This window comes from Armigeres subalbatus, chromosome 3 (genome assembly GCF_024139115.2).
Source record: "Armigeres subalbatus isolate Guangzhou_Male chromosome 3, GZ_Asu_2, whole genome shotgun sequence".
Lineage (NCBI taxonomy): Eukaryota > Metazoa > Arthropoda > Insecta > Diptera > Culicidae > Armigeres > Armigeres subalbatus.
The window spans coordinates 196933011-196954127 of record NC_085141.1 but is presented as its reverse complement, the minus strand read 5'-3'; the positions used below and the strand labels follow the sequence as shown (position 1 = coordinate 196954127).

The window sequence follows — 21117 nt, the reverse complement described above, 5'->3', positions numbered from 1 at the left end:
TGACATTTTCGCTGTTCTGAAGAAGAAGAAATGGGAAATCAGAAATCATCCCCAAAAGTGAATCAGGAAGGAGATCATGACCTCACGATTATAAACACACAAGAGGTCCATACAGATTTCCATCTGAGCCATGATATTAAACTCAATATTATCATTGGCCTAATGGCGCTTCAATTAGTACTAGCCTTGTACAGAACGATCGTTAAACGCGAGAGAAAGCGCGCTAATAAAATCGCGGCAAAATCACTCGCGAATTTGAATGAAGTGATTTCGCAATAGACGAAGCCAGCGATACAGTGACCCCTGCGACTCCTGCGAATGATGCAAGAATTATGCGGTACCCATATTTATAGGTTCCCTTGATCTCAATGTTTTTCATTGAAAACAGTTTCATGCCTATTGAAACAAGTTTTTCGGGTCTTATCAAGCATGGACATGAAAGGCATACTTGAAATCTGTCGATTGAGGGGCTTACCGCAGAAATTCGTCCATTGAGACGAACGCTATTAACGTATAAAATCTTTCAACACAGCGTAACGCGGTCGATTTGAATATTTTGGAATGACACCCGGTATAGTAAAGAAAGACGAAAGTCCTACGTCAAAATAAATTCATTCGTTTCACAATTCATAGATAAGTGTTTGGCAATACTCACAATTCAGTGGGTGTATCTAGTCTACGTCATAAACCGTTCTGTGATCTGTTTCTAGTCAGCCCTAGTTTAAGTAGTATGTAAGGTCTTAGTCATAAGTTCAACTTTAGTTTTTAGTCTACTCACAATTACGTATTCCGTTTAACTAATTTAAGGGGGTAATTCAAAGGGGGGGGGCAGCAGGGACTTTGTCCAAAGGCTTGACGACCCCTCCCCATGGCCACTGCGAGTTAGACCGGGACCATCGTCCCTAACCCCTAATCTCAAGGCGTCAAGCGACCCGTGCCGAGGGGATGCATGGCCAGGGGGGTGAAATAATAAGCTAGGCCTTTAACGGAGCCTGTGGGGTACCTGGGTACCCTCCACAGTAATTGTCCCTTACCGCGTCATGCTGGGCTCTGGCGTGGTGGACCTCTTTTCCCGAGCAACTCGTGGGACCAAAATGGAAAACCAAGTCAATTCTTCAATTAGTGGTAGTCTTCGCAAGAGGTGGGTTGTTCAAAACTGACAGTTCTAACAGCAAACAAAGGTAATGTTTATTAAACACTCCACATCCGTATTAGATTTCTTCATGTTTTCAAAAAGTATCAAAAATTCAACCGGTCAGCCCAGAATCACAATTCTTATGCTAAAATAAGCCTCCTGTCAAATTTTCAGCTAATTCGGATAAAATTTCGAGGTGGCTCAAGTCGATTTAGTGTTTTTGGGCTATTTTCAATTTTGAAAAAAATCTAACGAGAGATATAAACGCCGAAAACCATCGCAACAACCTCTATATGGAAGTTTTTGGTGTGCTCTACAACTCTTGTGAATATTGCGATTCGTTCCGTTCACGTTTTGGCCATGTTAAAGTGATTTTCAAGCTTTAAAGTGCATAAAACAAACAAAAATAAAAAAACAAAAATAAATTTTAAATTTGGTTTTGATTTATGATCGTGTGTCGTGTTTCGTTTGCGTTCGTCAAATCTGTTCGTTTCTGTATCAAAGTATATAGTATTTGTTATAAAAGCTCAACATTATGGTTCGCATGTGAGCTGCAAATAGACGACAAACAGGTGCCATGCTAATCGGTTGCCGCAATTTTATTTGAATATGCTGTAGAATCAAATTGAATGATACCTCAGATTTGAATAGTTGAATAGTAAAATGATTTTAAAATATTCAAAATTTCTTGGCGCAAGTACGACTCAGACTCGCTCATTTCGTCTACGAATCGGCTGGAGAGCAGAATTGCACGAATTAAATACTTACGTTCAGTTCTTGAAAGTTTAATTTTTTGCTTGAGTAATTTTAGTTTAATTTGAAAAACTAGTGAGTGAGTTTTGAAAAATAAGTGGTGTTAAATGTTCTGGGTTTTTCTTCATGGTTTAGTGGACCGAGGTCCAATCGATTACGTTTTCTGCTCAGATAATTTTATTAAAGTGAATTAATACGAAAAACCTAAATTAAACCACCTAGCGGTGACGATGCCTTTCTCGATTAAATCAAGATATACTGAAGGTGGTAACTTCGTTTTTTTCCAATTCCTATCTAACAAAAATGTTGGCAATTTTGTTTTTCTGTAAAATAAGCATAATACATTATGTTATAATCAAGTTATGACGTTCGTGAAATTTTCTTTCATCCATTTTTGACAGAGAAAAGAAAAATTATTTCAAGTATTGTTATTTGTATGACTGTTATGACTATTGATATAACTGTTATGACTAACTGGTCGGGTTGGTATATAACATCATGGGTCTCCAAGACTATAAAAGGTTCGATTTCGGAGTGAAGTGTACACGAACATTTTGAAAATTAAGTCAATAACTCTCAAGGCCGACTAGAATATGACGTCAAATACATTTAAGATTATTCAACCAACGACACCCAATCACCAATTTAATAATATTTTTGGGATACCAAAAAGTTATTCTTATTGTATACTTGCTTCGGAGTTTCCAGTTCATGACCAATAATGATGCTGGTCACGTGCTTATAGCCAATTTAGGATTAGGAGAGAAAAATTAGTTTAACACTCATTGTTATAAGAGACCGAGGAATGCTCTGCATCTCCGTGAGCGCTACAGGAAAGGAATCGTTGGTTAGTTGAGAAGGTAAGTCGTGTGAAACCCCTTAGTAAGCGACAAAATATTTATTGTAAACGAACTTATTTTGGAAACAGAAGACGAAAACTGTGTTTCAAATCAATCCAACGCAAGATCAATATGCTTTGTTTAATAATCTTCTACAACACGATCGATTCCGCACTAAATATTTTTGTGCTCTTCGATCCAGACTTTAGTTTTATCACTTCACGTTCTCCTACACTAGCTGGCGTCAGCATCAACACGATCGATTGCACACTGGTTAAACAAATTTCTGCTACGCGAGGTAGATTTTTTTTCACTTCGCGTTCTCCCGGACTAGCTGCCGTTCCACACGATCGTTTCCACATTCATATAGGGTAAAGTGCCCAATAGTGGACCCCTAACCAATAGTGGACCCTCCAGCCATTTTTGCATTATTACAGCACAATGTCAACATTTTCGTATGAAATTCCATCGGGAGAACCTACCTTACAGTCCTATGATTTGATTACATGCATTGGAAATGCTATGGAAAGTAAAATTAGATGATTTTTTACAATTCTATAGAAAATAAACACGAGAGTGTCTACTATAGGAATATTTTGGGGGGTCCACAATGGGGAAGAAGAACGTCCCGAAACGAAACATGAAAATCAAATGAAGTGTCGACTATAGGGTAGCAATTTCCTATTATGGACCCCAGGGGTCTACTATAGGGCGAATTCAGTTAGACTTTAAAATGTTAATTTTGACGAATAACGTCGTGTATTTGGGTGTTTTATGTATGTATCGAGAAGAGGAGACGCAGAGCTTGTTGTTCGATATCAAGCAGAATTAATATGTTGAAAAATTCTACTCCTTATGACTGGAAGAGCAAAATTCCGCTACTAGGGGGTCCACTATTGGGCATTTTACCCTAGAAGAAAACTACATACGAATTTGTCGACTAAGAATGGGGTTATGTAGAAAGCGTTAATAGGAATATTGTATAACCTAAAGTTTTGAAAACAACTTTACAATTTTGTTCAGCGGCGCAGCCAAAAGTTTTGATAATATAAAGTATGGTTTAAGTTTAAATTTGTTTCGAAATTCCGCGGAATTCCGTTCAATTTCGTTAGAAGCTAATTTTTTGCAATTTTTGCAATTTTACGAAACGAAACGAAATCAAGAAATCAGATTTCGCCATGCTCAAATTCCGCGGAATTTCGTTTCGAACCACCTGAAACGAAATTTTTCGAAATACCGCATATGCTTACACCACACCACCCAAACCAAACAGCATGTTGAGGCATCAATGAAACCCCTCTTTTTCCCCTTCCAATGTATGACATAAAACAAACGCAAACACCACCATGGCCACGAGCGTATACGAACCAGCAGTTAAATCGTGTCGTTATCGAGTTCAACGATGAAACTTACAACTGTGTTGGTGCGAATGCTCCGATAAAGTATAATGGCAATAAACATCATCGAGTCGGCTCTAAACTTAAAAGCGCGTACGTTGTTCGTCGATTAGTTTTCGTGTACAACACGTTCCACATTGCAAACTTTGAAAAGCTTTGCACGTTGCGTTAGCGTTATCGATATTGCCGTAGCGTTTCTAACCCATCGAGCAAACGTAATTTATATTATAGCATGGTAGCTGCTCAATGCTCGTAGTCCCGATTATATGGAAAAAAATAAAAAACTGCCTAAACCATTTTCCTTGTCAGCTGCGAACGCATTAATCGATCTTGATCAAATTAAATAGCATGTAATTAGAAGAGTGGCTCTGCGGAATGCAACTTGTTGCGATAAAATCAGTTAAGTCTAAGTACGATGAAAATCGAGTGAGTTTTTGAGGTTGAAAAAGTGACCATACAGACACACAAACATACACACACACATACATACACACACAGACATCACCTCGATTCATCAAACTGAGTCGAATGGTATAAGAAACTTTACTATTAGATGTTCCTGTAAAAAGTTCGTTTTCAGAGTAAAATAATAGCCTTTGGGTACAACTTTGTTTTACGAGAAAGGCAAAAAGGTAATTAAATCTAATTATGTTGAGCAATTCCTTAAATTTAATGTGATTTCGTGTAGGACACGCAGCGCCCTGCGCTTTTTTCGTACGGCTGGATTTTCTGTCGCTAATCGACGGCATTCATCGTCTCATCGAGATTCCGTCGACCGTCCGACCCGTATGCCAGCGAAGGCCCGCCTCAAGTAGGTAGCCAAACGGAGTAAGTGAGGTCGTAGCGAATATTCCATGTCGGTCGTTAATTACCGACGGAAAGGTCCATTCCGTTACATTTTCGGACCAGTGATATCGAGAGTGTAGGTTCGTCAGTGTTTAGCGTGTCGTCAATTGCACGCCACGAACCTCGATCCTAACCAAAGGACGCACCACTCCCCGCTCGGTGAACCTGATAGGTACGCAAAGCCGGGTCGCTTGGGTACGTGTGCCTCTATTTGGCGGAGCCGATCATCCCGGGTAAAATCAGGCCAAGTGCCACAACACTCTCTCCGATCGAAATCGAAAGCTTCCGTTCCAGCCGCCACTCTCTCCGCACCTTTAAATCGGCCATATCGCACACGGGTCACTTTCATCGCAGCGCGCCAAATCGCAGCACGGACAAGCCGGTGACCGCCATCGAAGTTATCGTCACTATCGTCGTGACAACGAAAGCCTCATCGTTCCCGCCAGCATCGAGTTAACAAAAATCCTGCGCGTAAAGAGCTTTCTATTACATAGCCATGTTAGCTATTTTCCATTCCGTACGTTAAGGACGCGTCCAATGCGAATGAATGATCTAAAATATAGTGTTTTGATTGAATTCTTTAAATTGGTTGAATTGCGTTACGTTTAACGCCAGTTGGCAAATAAAGCATACTCGCTAATTAAATTAAGTTTAATTTCGTTTCCCTGCTCGTATGAGTGAACATTCCTTATGCGTTCCCTAAAATTCGTACGAATAAAGAGTCATAGTTAGTGCATGCGTTACGAAATCGCTTATTATCATTCCACGAACCGTTCGAGAATTTCCCTGGGCGAAAAGGTCTCCAAAAGTCGGGCAAATCGAACACGACCGATGGTCTCTCTTTGAGAGTGGCGCTAAAGCCACCGTTTAGAAATCCTCGTGAACATTTCCCGAACGGTTACAACTGAGGTTGCCTGAAGTGTGACGATCCATACCAAATTTTCAGATACTTCATCCAAAAAGAGTAACGGGAGAAGGGGTTGAAAATTTACAATTTTGCGTTACGTAATTAATGACTCTTCCCTAATGCCAAAAACAAACAGCAACAAAACCATATCAGAATCTTGAGACTTGAGAGAAAAATTCACTAGACTGCAACTGCGAGTTAATTTTTCCAACGTGTCTTATGTGCGGTCGTGAACCGATTTATTTTTAATGATGCGCCTTTTCAAATACTAACAGCAACAAAACCAAAATTCACAATCAATAGAGCATGCAATATAGGATCATTTGAATGACACATCACTAAAACCTCCCGCCACAAATCATTATCACACAAATTACTATAATGTCAGTATATCATCACTGGCTTGATGCGTGTACAAAAACCCTGTTTTCTGCTAGTGTGGCTGTGGCCCTGAAAAGAGCCATTTTGGTGTACAATCCGTCGTCGTTCGTTTTCAGCTGGAGCTGGCGTACTTGGTGATGGCATCGATTCTCTTAGATGGCGTGCTCGACCAGCTTGTTCGGCAACAGGAGGCAGACGCCGGTTTGCATCTTACGGCTAGTGATCGACGATCGTTGAGCTTGTGGTGTAGTGCGTCGTCTTTTGTCGAAATTGACGATGTTTTCCTTGCCTTGCAGCCGCCGCCTACCGTCTCGTCGTTTTCGTCTTCTTTTCGACAGATTTGAAGCCATGCCATGTTCGTTCGGTACGATGCACGTGTAAAGAATGATTCGCACGCGGCAGGCACTGCTTTTTTATACACAAAAAATTTTTTTTGCAGTTGACCAAAAGCAACGACGTAACTTACAGCTATCTGATGTCTGTGTTGGGAAAGCATGAGCAAGATTGGTTGATACTGAAATTTTTACTGGGTATGGCAAGAAATAAAATATTCAATACTTTATCGTGAATTGTATTGAGTTTCAATAAAACTGTCAAATTTCTGGAAAGTTTTTGAGTCGGTTGATATATGAATCTCCAAAATCCTTCGAAAGATAAAGGCGCTATTAACGTTTAATTTTTTTTAGATTCTGATTTGACACCCAGTACCTTCGGGTAAGACGTTGTCCAACGTCAAAAAACAAACTGGTGATGCAAAATTAGAGTATGACCCAATTTTACGTCGAAGGTAATACTTGTATATGGGGGAAATGCTTATCTAATCTTCCGGTCAATTGCATCTTATAGTGCATATACAGCATTGTGATGCATCACCTGTGCTAAATGTGCACACATTACCTGGTAATCTAACTGCATTGATTGTGTGCCTTTTCAGAATTCCCAATAAGATTTTGTTGAAATATCACAAATGATGGTTAATTATTTATGAAATGGAAAAGAAAAGTTCAATGGGTACAGGCCAAGTTCGCTTGGCAGTGCTAAAATGATAAGCAATAACACTGCCTAATTCCATTTCAATTTTTTAGTATCATAAGTGATTAGCACAGGTTATTATTTTATATGGGGGCACGCATTATCACTGCTTCCATGTTTCAACGCAGGTGTCAGACGGCTGACCCATGTTTGACGAAAAGAGTAAAAATAAGTTTAAATATTTTAATTTTGTTTGATTGTTATTTTGTTTTTGCATCACATAAAGCAAGAGAGGGTGGAAACTCTGCGTTGTATACTGCCGTGAATCGTATATTTGTCCCATATGAATAGGAAACCCAACAAAGATGGGACAGATATGCGATTAACGGCAGTATAGTACAGTTTAGGAACTCCCCCGAGTCGGTGCATTGTTGCACTGTCGTGTGAAGCATAGTTGTCCCGTGTCGTTTATAGCGATGTCGATTCCGCATCTATGACGCCTTTGCTTGAACAAATTATTTTATATAAAGGCTGGACATTAGGCCCTGCTTAGTATGGGGAGAAAATATATTGTAGCATTCCACGTTCTACGGGGCACCCCTCAGGATTGTGTCTAATTCTTGTCTTGTGGTGAGAAAATCAATCTCTCTAAATTTCAGCTCAATCGCTTGTTGCATAAGCTGGCGCACAAAACAAACAGGATTATTACTGCCCATGATTGCATATTTGTAACACTCGCGTTTTTGTTCATTTTGTAGACAGCCTGTAAATCGTTCAGAAAGCTCAATTTACTGCATCTAATCCCGCAACAGTAAAATAGGCTTAACTATCTTGCTTATCTGTGGTAAGCTGGAAACTATTGAGTTTGTGGGGAGGATTGACAAACGATTTACAAAATCGAACAAAATGCAAATGTTACAAATATGCGATCATGGGCAGTATACTAATCCCAAACTGCACGTATCTCTATCATATCAATCTACATAGCTTCTTCGGCAATCACTAGAAAACGGATTTCAACCGTTCCCTTCAAGCATATAAATAATCTCTGAAAAGTTTCTAAACTATAACTAACTCTATCGTAGCGATCCCAAGCTGTCTGAACTTCTATCATGTATATAAACACAAACCGTTTCTATCTCTACAAACAACTCCCTAATAAATGGCAGTCGCTAGAGCCGGACGCGGCCAACAAGCCGTAACACTCTCCTCGTCTATCTTCTATTCTCTCACAAGTTTAATACCCTGAAAATAAACTTTTTCGGACCCCTTATGGGTCTGAAGCAGAGGACGGGACGCTCGAGCGTACCAGTCAGTGGAAAGGTCCTTTGTGATAAAGGGTCTATCACAAGCCTCGGATAACCAGGAATAAGTTTTCCACGAGTCGAGTTCACAAGTTCGATATAGTAATCGTCACGTTGAAAATTTGAGCCAGCAGTGTAAACGTATTGCCTAGTGTCATACAACGTAGATTGGCCACGGCCCGGGGATGCGATGCGTGTAACAAGAAAAGTGATTGTACTCGTATATGTCAGTGCCACAGCACCTGAACTTACATGATTTTTTTTAGATTAACATTAACAGATTAACACTTTATGAAATATGTTCGTACGACCGGCGTCGCTAACCCACGACCATGAGGTAAACGCTGTAGACATTTCTTATTTCAAACATGTTTAATGAATCTAATGATTCAAGGGTTGAAATCGAGTACATATATAACATCATAATCTATGTTGTAGATCGTTAGAAGCAAAATTTGATTTGATATGATATTACATTCCTAATTTCTTACCTGTAGTCCATCTGGAATCTCTATAGTACAAAGCAAAACATCTGGAACGCTTCCATTCCTATGCAAGGGGGAAAAAAATATGCAATATATCATATTGTACATCTATTAGGCATATGAAACGTATTATGGTGAAATTTAAATTTAATTTTAAAAAAACTTTACAGAGACGTCCAACTTACTTGCAGATTGCGCACTTCATCGTATTAATTCTAAATGGGATGGATGTGTGTGAGTATGTGATATGGCACATACCGCAGTGACTGCTCACTGGTTGCGATACAGTAGTTTTGTTTGTAGAATCCAGTGTGTCTCTCAACGTTCGAACATCTGCGTAACCGGATGCATCGGTGCCGTCCATTTCAACGGGTTTCTGGTTATCAGAAACATCGACACATTTCGTTGATGAGCTTAGCTCCGAAATAGGGTTGAAGTCTTTCTCTAATTCTTGGCCATCCATCGACGACGTCATGATTTCTTTATTAATAGAAGTTCCGTGCGGTCTGGAACTATCAATGGCAGATGTTTCACCGTTTTGAGAATTTATTACTGTCGCAGTTCCAATGGCCGATAATACACACACGTCCTCGCTGCAAAAAATAATATATGTATAAAATTTATTGTTGAATTCAATTATTACGTACCATGCATTAAATATTATTGACATTATATTTAGCAGAACAAAATTTGAGACATCGTCTAACCCAAAACCGCCTTCAGACAGGATATTGTTTTGAATTTTTTGTTATGTTGAACTAAACGAAATCCAAAAAAAATATGGCTCATTAACTTTTAAAGTCTGAACGTACGATTCACGTTTTCATATAATCAATAAAAAAACCAACCTAATTCACCGAGTAGTGATACTGCCTTTCTCGCATTTAGCCAAGACACCAACCTTATATGGCGCTTATATAACGTGGTTCAATCACAGACAAACAGACGTAACACTAGAGAAATTACCATCGACCGTGACTTCAACGATCAATTTGAATTTGATTGATTGCGTGCTTCACAACTAGAGGCGCTAGCGTCGTAATCCTTCGAGTTTGACATTTCACTCCAGCGCCTTCTGGTGACAATGTCATACGAAACATTGTTTCGTGTAACATGCTCGCAAGATGGTGGTAGAAGAGTTGGGCGATGGATTTTTCAGAAAAATGTTCAAGCTGTTTGTCTGTGGTTCAATGTACCATTTTCTTTACAACTTTTAAACGAAACAACGGTTATCAAATTCAATAGTGAGGGTTTTCTCCGTGTAAATGAAATGAAACTTGTTGCGAGAAAATTGGTTAAGGATTACTATTTAAAAAGTTGTCTAATATTTTTCTATAACACACAAACAAACGAACATACATACACATAGACAGACACACATGTGCTCGGATTTTCAAGCTGAGTCGATTGGTATATAAGACTATGCTGCCGTGAATCGCATATCTGTTCCATCTTTGCTGGGTTATTCATATTCATATGGGACAAATATGCGATTCACGGCAATATGGGTCTCCGAGGTTCCTATGAAAAGTTCGTCTTCGGAGTGAAATGATATAGCGTTTTGGTACAACTTTGTTGTACGAGAAAGGCAAAAAGAAATTGGATTCTAATGGGTTTCACTTTAAGGTCTACAACTTATTGCAAACACTCCAAATAATTCCATTACTAAAGCAAGGAATACATACCGCAACAGTGTCTATGATAAGGGGATACTTATACTGCCGTTCTATACATAACTGTCCTATATTGTATTTGATAAAAAAAAATCCTAATTAATCCTAGCGCTGATGATGCATTCCTTTTACGTTTAAAAATGTTTAAAAGCATAAAAGAATAGTCTAAATGATTACTGATAGATAGAACCTATTTTTTGCATTTATACTTATACTCATTACACGTCGAACACAATTTTTTGCGAGCAAATTGGCCGAGTAAGTCCCAAAAAAGTGATTGTTTCCTATACGGTTGATGATGGTTTGTTTTTGAGGGATATTAACTCAGGCGGTCATTCATCCCTATGTTTCCTATACGGGATTTTTAATTAGTATTTTGGCCATAACTTTTGAGTTCACAGACCCCAATATTTAATAGGTAGGTGTTTAAGATCATGAATAAACTAAACGGTATATTCTTTCAGGGAGTAACTGACAAGATCAAGTCTCGCTGAATGTCTAAAACTTAATAGCTATATTTAAGTAAAAGCACAACGCTATATATATCCCCCGCTCTTAAACTAGTAAAACACATAATCATCTTTACGCCGCTTCTAAGGTTGCTAAAAGAACGAGATTATGCCAACAAAATGCAACCTCAAATTTTCACCGTATATCCCGCAAGACATATACAGCCCTTGAAAACATATTGATGATTTCTCCCCTTATTCCCAACAACTAATGCCACTAATGCTGACCATTACTCCAAAGTGACCAATACACTCGCACAGACATGCGTGCGATCTCAAGACCGGACTTACTGAACTGATCCAACTAACTATCACTGTATTTGAAGCCAAGTTGGCGTGTGGCAATAAATGCATTGTATCGTTATAAGAGTAATCAGTAGTGATTCAGATTCATTCAAAAATTTCGACCACTATTCTAGTTTGAATCTGGAGCAAAATAGAACAAACAAGCTGGTTTTCCCAGCAGTGTTCCATTTATATTTTTCAAATTTTCAATTAAATGACATCATGACGTTGCTGCCAAGAAAGGCGCCGTAATTGTAAAGTGGATTGATCCCTAGATAAAATAACGCATTCATACACCAAAAAATTTAAAAATATTTGAATTTCATTCCTGGTTCAAATCTGCAGAAAATAGAACTGAGTGGTATACCAGTTTTAATTTTTTGATAGTTGACTTGTATAAAAAAAATTAATCTAGAACAGCTGCTGGAAAAAATAATGTTTCGGATTCATATTCAAACTGACAGCCCCGAACGATTTGAATCACTACTGATTTTACTCTAATACTACGCTGTATACGGTGCAATCACAATTTGTAGGTCACCTGTTGCACAATTGCATGCATAATTCGAAGCCAACGAACCATCTTGCGCATATCAAAGGCTCTCATCAGGTAAATTCGGTTTGACGAAGCCGCGCTGCTGCCATCTAGTGGAGACGGAAGTGTGCGTGAAATCACTGTGTTTCAACATGATGAAGATAGGAAATATATTTTAAAATGCTTATAAAATGTTTTAAAAACTGATTTACTGAAAGATTTTAAATACGTAGCATTAGAATTTTGGAAAACTACATGTATGTCTACTTATCAATACATGTTTTTTTAATCAAAATAATTCAGCTTTAGTATTGCTAATCTGAAAGTAAATGAAATTTCTAACTCAGAAAATCTAACTATTTCCGGCTAAAACGCGTTTTAACGGTTTAACAAGAATTTTAAAAGTCACATCCTATGTGCCTTGCCGAGTGAAATAAAAAAGCATCATCAACCCCCATTTTGTTTTCTCACTGCCGTCAAGGCGAATTAACTGCCACAAAGGATCGAATGAGCCACAGGCTAATTCTGTGGAACCTCTTCAGAGGGCCTTTTATTTACAGGCTCCAAACAAACTTGAGTATGCTCAACAAGATAGAACGAACTGCCGGCAGACAAAAAACATTCGTCCTGCTTCGGTGAGCGAGCCGCGATTGTACGACATTTCGTGGTAAAACATTCCGCGGTTAACCATTTCACGGTGTACAAGTTCGCGGTCTACCACTTCGCATTCAGTATCATATCGCGGTTAGGGATCCTATAATGAGAGATATGCAAATACTTTTCCAGACGATTTAGCAACGCTGTTACTTTTGTTAGCAAACGCCTCCAGCACTTGCCGCAGCGCAAAATGTTGAAGCTTGTATATGACTTTGCATTTGATAACAATTTGGATTATGTTTGTCTGTCCAATAACAGTGTTTAAATAAGCATTATCACTAACATTAAAGTGCAATACAAACAGGCGAAACACGATACATAAACTATATTACTTCTACTCGGGAGAGTAAAACAAATTGTTTATTTGATGAAACTTTTCTTAAAATCTATCACAACACCTCTCAATTTCGTCTCAATCTGCAACAATAACAACGTTCATTTGGCTCACGTTTTGACAGTTCTCAATGCTCGATTGGCTTACAATGGCCGCTTTCTCATATCTCTCATTATAGGATCCCTAATCGCGGTATAACATTTCGCGGTTTATATTATTTGGCGGTATACCATTTCGCGGTTAGTACTATTCCGCGGTGAAACTTTTCGCGGTCAATACCAATTTGCAGGTTTAATTTTACTAATGTTACAAGTGGTTCAATAATATGTTCTTTAGCTTTGTGAAGCCTCAAAATTTACCTAATTATTATGTAAAACGAATAATCATTGAGTTTACACCAGACTTATATAAATTCAAATCCCAACAAAAAAAATGTTTTGAAGCAAAACATATTTGCAAATACGACTACCGCCACCGCACCGGGGGTGACAATGGGCAGTTTGGCAGTTTTGCAGGTTGAAGAGCAAAATCGTCCAAAAAGGTCTCTTATATTTTAGTCTTCTTGCCCTCAGATGCATTCAATCCTATCTACAATAGGGTGGTTCAAAAAATCGATTTTGCTCCACAGTGCTCATCTGATTCTTTACCATGTTCTGAGTGTCCTCTGAAAATTTGAGCTCATTTGGATTAAAACTGATTTAGCACAAGCCGTTTCAAGTTTGCATGCAAATTAGTATGGGGAAATTTATTTTTTCATTATACTGTTAATGACGTTCCCCCATTAGGCGCAGGTTAAAAGAAAACCTACATAGCTAAAAGGAATACTCAACAGCTTTCACCCAACGAAAATCGCATGTTGATTAATCACCCCAATAATTAGTAATCGATTTTAAGACAGGTTGCGAATCTTTAGTCATGATCGTTAAACTTCTTTGAGGGCATCACTGAAATGTGCAGTGCAACATAGTAGCCTGAATTTTTGTGTGCTATCTTTCGCGCTACGAGCAGCAATGTTGCCTGTTGATGAGTTATGCATTTAGCTCCAGAAAACTTCGGTATAGATTAAATTCGATTACTAATTATTGGGGCGATTAATCATCATGCGATTTTCGTTGGGTGAAAGCTGTTGAGTATTCCTTTTAGCTGTGTAGGTTTGCTTTTAACCTGCGCTTAATGGGGAAGCGTCATTAACAGTATAATGAAAAAATAAATTTCCCCATACTAATTTGCATGCAAACTTGAAACGACTTGTGCTAAATCAGTTTTAATCCAAATGAACTCAAGTTTTCAGAAGACACTCAGAACATGGTAAAGAATCAGATGAGCACTGTGGAGGAAAATCATTTTTTGAACCACCCTAATCTACAAGCATTCTAAGTGGTTGAAACAATGACCCATTCTCACCCCCATTTGACCCATTGTCACCCCGACGGCGGTATGTAAAGAATGCGAAACAACACACTTCGTCTTATACCAGGCAAATGCAAACATTTAAAGAAAGCAAAACATAACATTTTGCTTTATACCGGGCAAATGCAAACATTTAAAGAAGGCAAACAACAGATTTTGCCTTATACCGGGCAAATGCAAACATTTAAGGAAGGCAAAACAACACACTTTGCCTTACACCGGGCAAATGCAAATATTTAAAGGCAAAACATCACAATTTGCCGTATACCGAGCAAATGCGAACATTTAAAGAAGACGAAACAACACATTTTGGGAATCGAACCCATGACCATTCGCTTGTAAGGCGAACGTGTAGCCAACTACGCTACGGGACATTGACAATAATGTATATGTCTTTTGGAAATAACATAAAATAATGCGTAAAACAAAAGAGAAAAATACGCAATGAAAGAAACGGCCATAAAAGAAGAGAAAATTAAGAGTTGGTAGAAAAGAATGGCAAACTCTTAAAAATACAAAAAAAAGTTAAAAAGATAAGCTAAGCTTGAATACCGCGAAATAATATATACCGCGAAACGGAATACCGCCAAATTGTATAAACCGCGAAACAGATTACCGTCAAATGATACAGACCGCGAAATGTCGGACGACCGCGAGCCGCAGAACCGCACAAGAGGTGTTGAGTCAGACCGCATCGTGCTTTCGTGCTGTGCGGTTCTTTCTCTCTTTGCTGAAGGAAGTTTTTAATACTACCCGAAGCTATTTTAATTTCAACAGTGCTTCTCAGCGCTATTTGTACCCACTGATCCCGTTACGATCTTTGCTTGGACCGTTTTACGTTGGCCCCTTTTGCGGAAGTAAAATTCCGCCAGCGGTGGTAATCTTGCAGGGACACCTTTCTGGAAAAAAAAAACCTCTTAGAAGCTCACGTCTCCACGCTCAGCAATGAGCATTAATAAAAACAAGAGGAAGGGCGAGTCTCTGAATTCTCCACTTCCTTCAAAGAAACAAGGTTTCAAGACCGTTCTGCCCAAGCGCGGAAAAAATAGAAGGAAGCTGGAGACTTCAGATATTCCTTCTAAATCTAACGTTGACATTAATTCTTCTCCTATCGAACTGAGCAATCAGTTCGATTTGATTGATGAAGAATTTGAGAAAATCGAATCTACCTCTAGCCCAGGTGATTCGATTCCGGATTCCGGACAACGGATTCCGCCAATTGTGGTATCTGTTGCCGAGTTTTCTGGCTTTCGGAATGAAATCTTGAGTAACCTTCAGGGGATCAAGGTTTCATTTCAGATTGCTAGGAAGGGTGACTGCCGCGTTTTGCCGGGATCCTTTGACGATCGCAAACGTCTTCTTCAGTATTTAACTGAGAAGCGCCATAAATTCTTCACATACGACGACAAAACTGAGCGATTGTTCAAAGTCGTCTTGAAAGGTCTCCCCAGTGATGATAAATCACTGGATGAGATTAAAATTGAAATTTCTCGATTACTTGGATTTCCACCAGTCCAAGTAATTAAGATGAAAAAGAAATCCCACTCTGGTACCTCCCAGAGGGGCATTTCTCAAGAATTTTATTTAGTTCGTTTTAACAAAAGTGAACTAAATAATATGAAAAGTTTGGAAAAGGCCTGTATTATGTCCCATGTCCGTGTTACATGGGAACATTTCCGCAGACCTGGGGAAAATTTCCAAAACCCCACCCAGTGCCGTAAGTGCCAAAAGTGGGGTCACGGAACCAAACATTGTCACATGGATCTAAAAGCATGATTTGTGGTGGAACCTCTCACGCCAAGGACGCATGTCCTGTGAGAGAAGATTCCAATAAATTTAAATGTGCAAATTGTGGGGGCAATCATAAATCTAATTTCTGGGAATGCCCTTCACGCAAAAAAGTTTTGAATTCCCGTGCAAAATTGATGACGGGAAATTCCAATCGGATCCCAGATTCGACGGGTAGAAATTTTTCAAACGCTCAAATTTCGAAACCAGTTACCGGTCGAGCAATTCATACCCACCACAATTCACAAACAAATTTTGCCGCTCGTCAACGGGTAGCAAGCACTTCAGTAAATTCCAATTTTTCCGATGTACCTACGTATGCAAACATCGTTGCTGGTAGACAAAATTTCTCTTCTCAAAATGAGGTTTATACCCATGTCCCAACGGAAAATAACGGTCATGTTGCCGATTCAGGTAGCATGTCTGCTTCCGATTTTGATTTTTGCCTTTCTCGTACAACAAAGTTGTACCAGAAGGCTATAATTTCACTCCAAATTTTGATAGAAGGCTCGGAGACCCATAGTGTTATCTACCAATCGACTCAGCTCAAAAATCTGAGCAAATGTCTGTGCAGTGGGCATGTGTGTGGATGTGTGTAGCACCTGATTTTTTCGTTAATCAAGTTTCATACAAAAGGACTTGATCGATTCGAGTGCAACTGGTTTCATTCGACGGAGCAACGTTCCTAGTTGGATACTATTGTTTTTGTTTGTTAATAACTCATTCGGTTTGAATAATATTTCTATTTTTCTTTTAACAAATGCGCTGTTTACATGCACACTTTAAGTCATTAATCAATTTAGCCGTGACGCAATCCATTACTCTCATAGATGAGTAATTCTTAAGTAGCGTGATATAATCAGGGGGGGAGTAAGCCTGTCATCCACGAACAAATCAAGCCTACCTGAGATGTATTATCCGGGCCTCGCCGTTTGGGAAAGGCGGGCCACCCTGGGCCACCCCGCTTGGCAAGTGTAACATTTTTCGAATTGGAATCTTGTAGGATATTGATTAACCTACACTACTGCTGACTAACGAAAAAAATGTGGGATTGTTTATTTACATTTGCTTCATACTACATGCAGAGGAGGCGCGATGCACCGCATATTACCCCCCTGGATATAATCGCATCAAAGCTTTTAACCGCCAAAATGTAGGCAATTTACGTTGCATTTGCCATACTAATTCGAATTCAATACATTGAATCGAGAAAGGCATAATCACCACTGGTGGATAAATTTGGGTTTTAACTGAACAATGGGCCTTTTCACGAGACGTTTGAAAACAGCTGATTTTATCGTCAATTGACAGTTCTTCTATGAAAGTGACAGCTTCGGACTTGCAGGCCTGTTCAGCGGTTGTAAACAAGTGCAGTCTCGGCAATGTCACATGAAAAGGCCTATTGCATCACATGTGATTGATGCAATGTTCAAAGCAAATACCATACCTGAAGCTGTTCAGGTTGGTATAAAGTACACACAAAAAATTGTTATCGGACTCCGTTTTAATGGATCTAAATAATTGTGTGAAAGTTCTAAATTGGAATGCCCGCTCTCTAAAGGGTAAGGAAGTTGAATTATTCAACTTCCTAGCAATTCATAATGTGCATATTGCCATTATAACAGAAACTTATTTAAAACCAGGACTCTCCATTAAAAGAGATCCAAATTATGTTATCTACAGAAATGATCGTCTTGACAGCGCCTGTGGGGGGGTCGCCATTGTCATTAAGAAACGTATCAAACATAAATTATTTTCTTCGTTTGAAACCAAAGTTGTTGAAACCTTGGGAGTTTCTATTGAAACAAATTTTGGTCAATTTTCCTTCATTGCAGCCTATTTGCCTTTTCAATGCAATGGGCAGCAAAATAATTTGTTGAAAGCTGTTCTTCAAATTCTGACTCGCAACAAATCAAAATTCTTCGTAATTGGTGACTTCAATGCCAAACACCGTTCATGGAATAATGCTCAAAGCAATTCCAACTGCAACATTTTATTTGAAGATTGTTCTGCGGGATATTATACTATTCAATATCCCAATGGCCCAACTTGTTTTTCATCCACTCGAAATCCTTCGACAATGAATCGCCTGCTTTGAGCGTGCTTACAGCGGCACACTAGGAGTTAACATTCTGAAATCAGTATGGCGAAAGGCACCTAAGGTTCGATTTCTCAAAATTAAGCACTTTAATCGAAAAAATATTTGGTAGACGTAGTAGCGGACACCATCCTTCATAACCGGTACCAAATAGTTTTTCATGAAAAGTTCCTAATCTTGAGAAAACCCGCGTTAGATGTCTTTCGCCATACAAATTTCTGGCGGTTAACTCATGCTGGCTATTTTGCGCATATACTATAGCGCTGGGATGTGATAGCGGCGAGTAGAAAATCAGCCACTGCCAATAATTCATTGATTTGATTTTAACGGATTCAAGTCAGCTGTGTGGCCAATTGGTAACTCATGCTGACTTTGACTCTGATCACCTTCCTGTGACATTTGAAATCTCACAAGAAGCCATTTATAATCCAATCAGCTCTACTTTCAATTATCATAGGGCTGATTGGGATTTATATAAAACGTATATCGATAGGAATTTTGATGTTGATATTCCTCTCGATACCAAAAGAGATATTGATAATGCTCTTTGACAAATTTAATTGTCGAAGCCAGAGGCGTTGCATTCCTAAATGTGAAATTAAATTCAACTCCATTATTATTGATGACGATCTTCAGCTACTGATCCGTCTTAAAAATGTGAGACAAAGGCAATACCAAAGAACTCGCGATCCCGCGTTGAAAGTTATTTGGCGAGATTTGCAAAATGAAATTAAAAAACCTTTCGCTATTCTGAGAAATACCAACTTTGAGAATAATGTCTCGAAGTTGGATCCCAGTTCGAAACCATTTTGGAAATTAACGAAAATTCTTAAAAAACCTCAAAAGCCAATTTCAGCGCTTAAAGAGGAAAATAAAATTTTATTAACAAATGGCGAAAAGGCTCTAAAACTTGCTCAGCAGTTCGAGAGTGCCCATAATTTTAGTCTAGGTCTCACTAGTCCACTTGAGGATCAGTTTACACGGAGTTTCGAAGACATTCTCAATCAAGAGAATGGTTTTGACCCTTCGTTGGGAACTAATTTAGATGAAGTGAGATCTATTACTAGAAAATTTAAAAATATGAAAGCCCCGGGTGATGATGGTATTTTCTACATACTTAAAAACTTCCTGAGAGCTCTTTATCCTTTTTGGTTTCCTTTACTGTAGGGTCATGGGTTCGAGTCCCATCGAAGGGAAAGTGGTTACCTCCAATACATTTTCCAAATCAATATCTTCCACATAACGTACATATTCACATATGAGTTTTCATAACATTGTAAATTAACGTCCAAGTCGGGTGGTTTAATCCCCGGAAGTAGGCAATTATCTTTGATTGAGCTTTTTGGTTAATTTATTTAACAAATGTTTTCAATGAATCGCCTGCTTTGAGCGTAATTACAGCGGCACACTAGGAGTTAACTTTCCGAAATCAGTATGGCGAAAGGCATCTAAGGTTCGAGCACCTTCATCGAAAATATATTTGGTAGGCGTAGTAGCGGACACCTTCCTACATAACCGGTGCCAAATAGTTTTTCATGAAAAGTTCCTAATTTTGAGAAAATCCGCGTTAGATGTCTTTCGCTATACAAATTTCTGGCGGTTAACTCATGCTGGCTATTTGCGCATATACGATAGCGCCTGGATGTGGAAGCGGCGAGTAGAAAATCAGCTACTGCCAATAATTCATTGGCATACTTCCCAGATAAATGGAAAAACGCCAAAGTTGTTCCAATTTTGAAGCCGGACAAAAATCCAGCTGAGGCTTCTAGTTATCGCCCAATCAGTTTGCTTTCTTTAATAAGCAAACTGTTTGAAAAGATTATTTTAAATAGAATGATGGTTCATATTAATGACAATTCTATTTTTGCTGATGAGCAATTTGGTTTTCGCCATGGGCATTCAACCACTCATCAGTTATTAAGAGTAACGAACTTAATTCGGCTCAACAAATCTGAAGGATATTCGACTGGAGTTGCTCTTCTTGATATAGAGAAAGCATTTGACAGTGTTTGGCATAAAGGTTTGATTGTAAAATTGATGGATTTTAATTTTCCTCTGTACATTATCAAACTGATACAAAATTATTTATCAGATCGCTCACTGCAGGCAAACTATCAGAATTCTAAATCTGATAGATTACCTGTAAGAGCTGGTGTCCCCAAGGCAGCATACTGGGGCCCATATTGTATAACATTTTTACTTCTGACTTACCTGATTTACCACCAGGGTGTCAAACATCTTTGTTTGCAGATGACACGGGCCTTTCAGCCAAAGGGCGAAGCCTTCGTGTCATTTGTAGTAGATTGCAAAAAAGTTTGGATATTTTCTCCACTTACTTGCAAAAATTTCCCCGAATGCTTCCAAAACTATATAAATATATATAAATAATTTTCCCACATAAGCCGAGAGCTTCTTATTTGAAACCTTCTAGCAGACATTTTGTCACTATGAATGGGGTTCCAATTACCTAATTGGATCTAGGACTTCTGCTAGATCAAAAATTAACTTTTAAAAATCACATTGAAGGCCTTCAAGCCAAATGTACCAAATATATTAAGTGTCTATATCCACTTATAAACAGAAAATCAGAACTTTGGCTTAAGAACAAACTATTGATTTACAAAAAAAAATTAGACCTACCATGTTGTATACTGTGCCAATATGGACTAGTTGCTGCAATACCAGAAAGAAGGCACTTCAGAGGATTCAAAATAAAATTCTGAAAATGATTCTGAAGTTGCCTCCGTGGTATAGTACCAATGAACTTAATAGAATTTCTAATATTGAGACATTGCAACAAATGTCCAAC

At 38.7% G+C, this 21117-nt stretch overlaps 1 protein-coding gene across 1 annotated transcript in view; it reads right to left on the bottom strand.

Moving 5' to 3' along the window:
• The window catches only part of LOC134224838 (C2 domain-containing protein 5), a 61718-nt gene that overhangs the window by 25301 nt on the left and 15300 nt on the right, over positions 1-21117 (bottom strand). The window contains exons 10-11 of the mRNA XM_062704440.1: positions 9205-9612; positions 9026-9083 (exon numbers count right to left, since the gene is read on the bottom strand). Of these exons, the coding sequence (XP_062560424.1) occupies positions 9026-9083; positions 9205-9612 (466 nt within the window). The remainder of the gene's footprint in view (positions 1-9025; positions 9084-9204; positions 9613-21117) is intronic.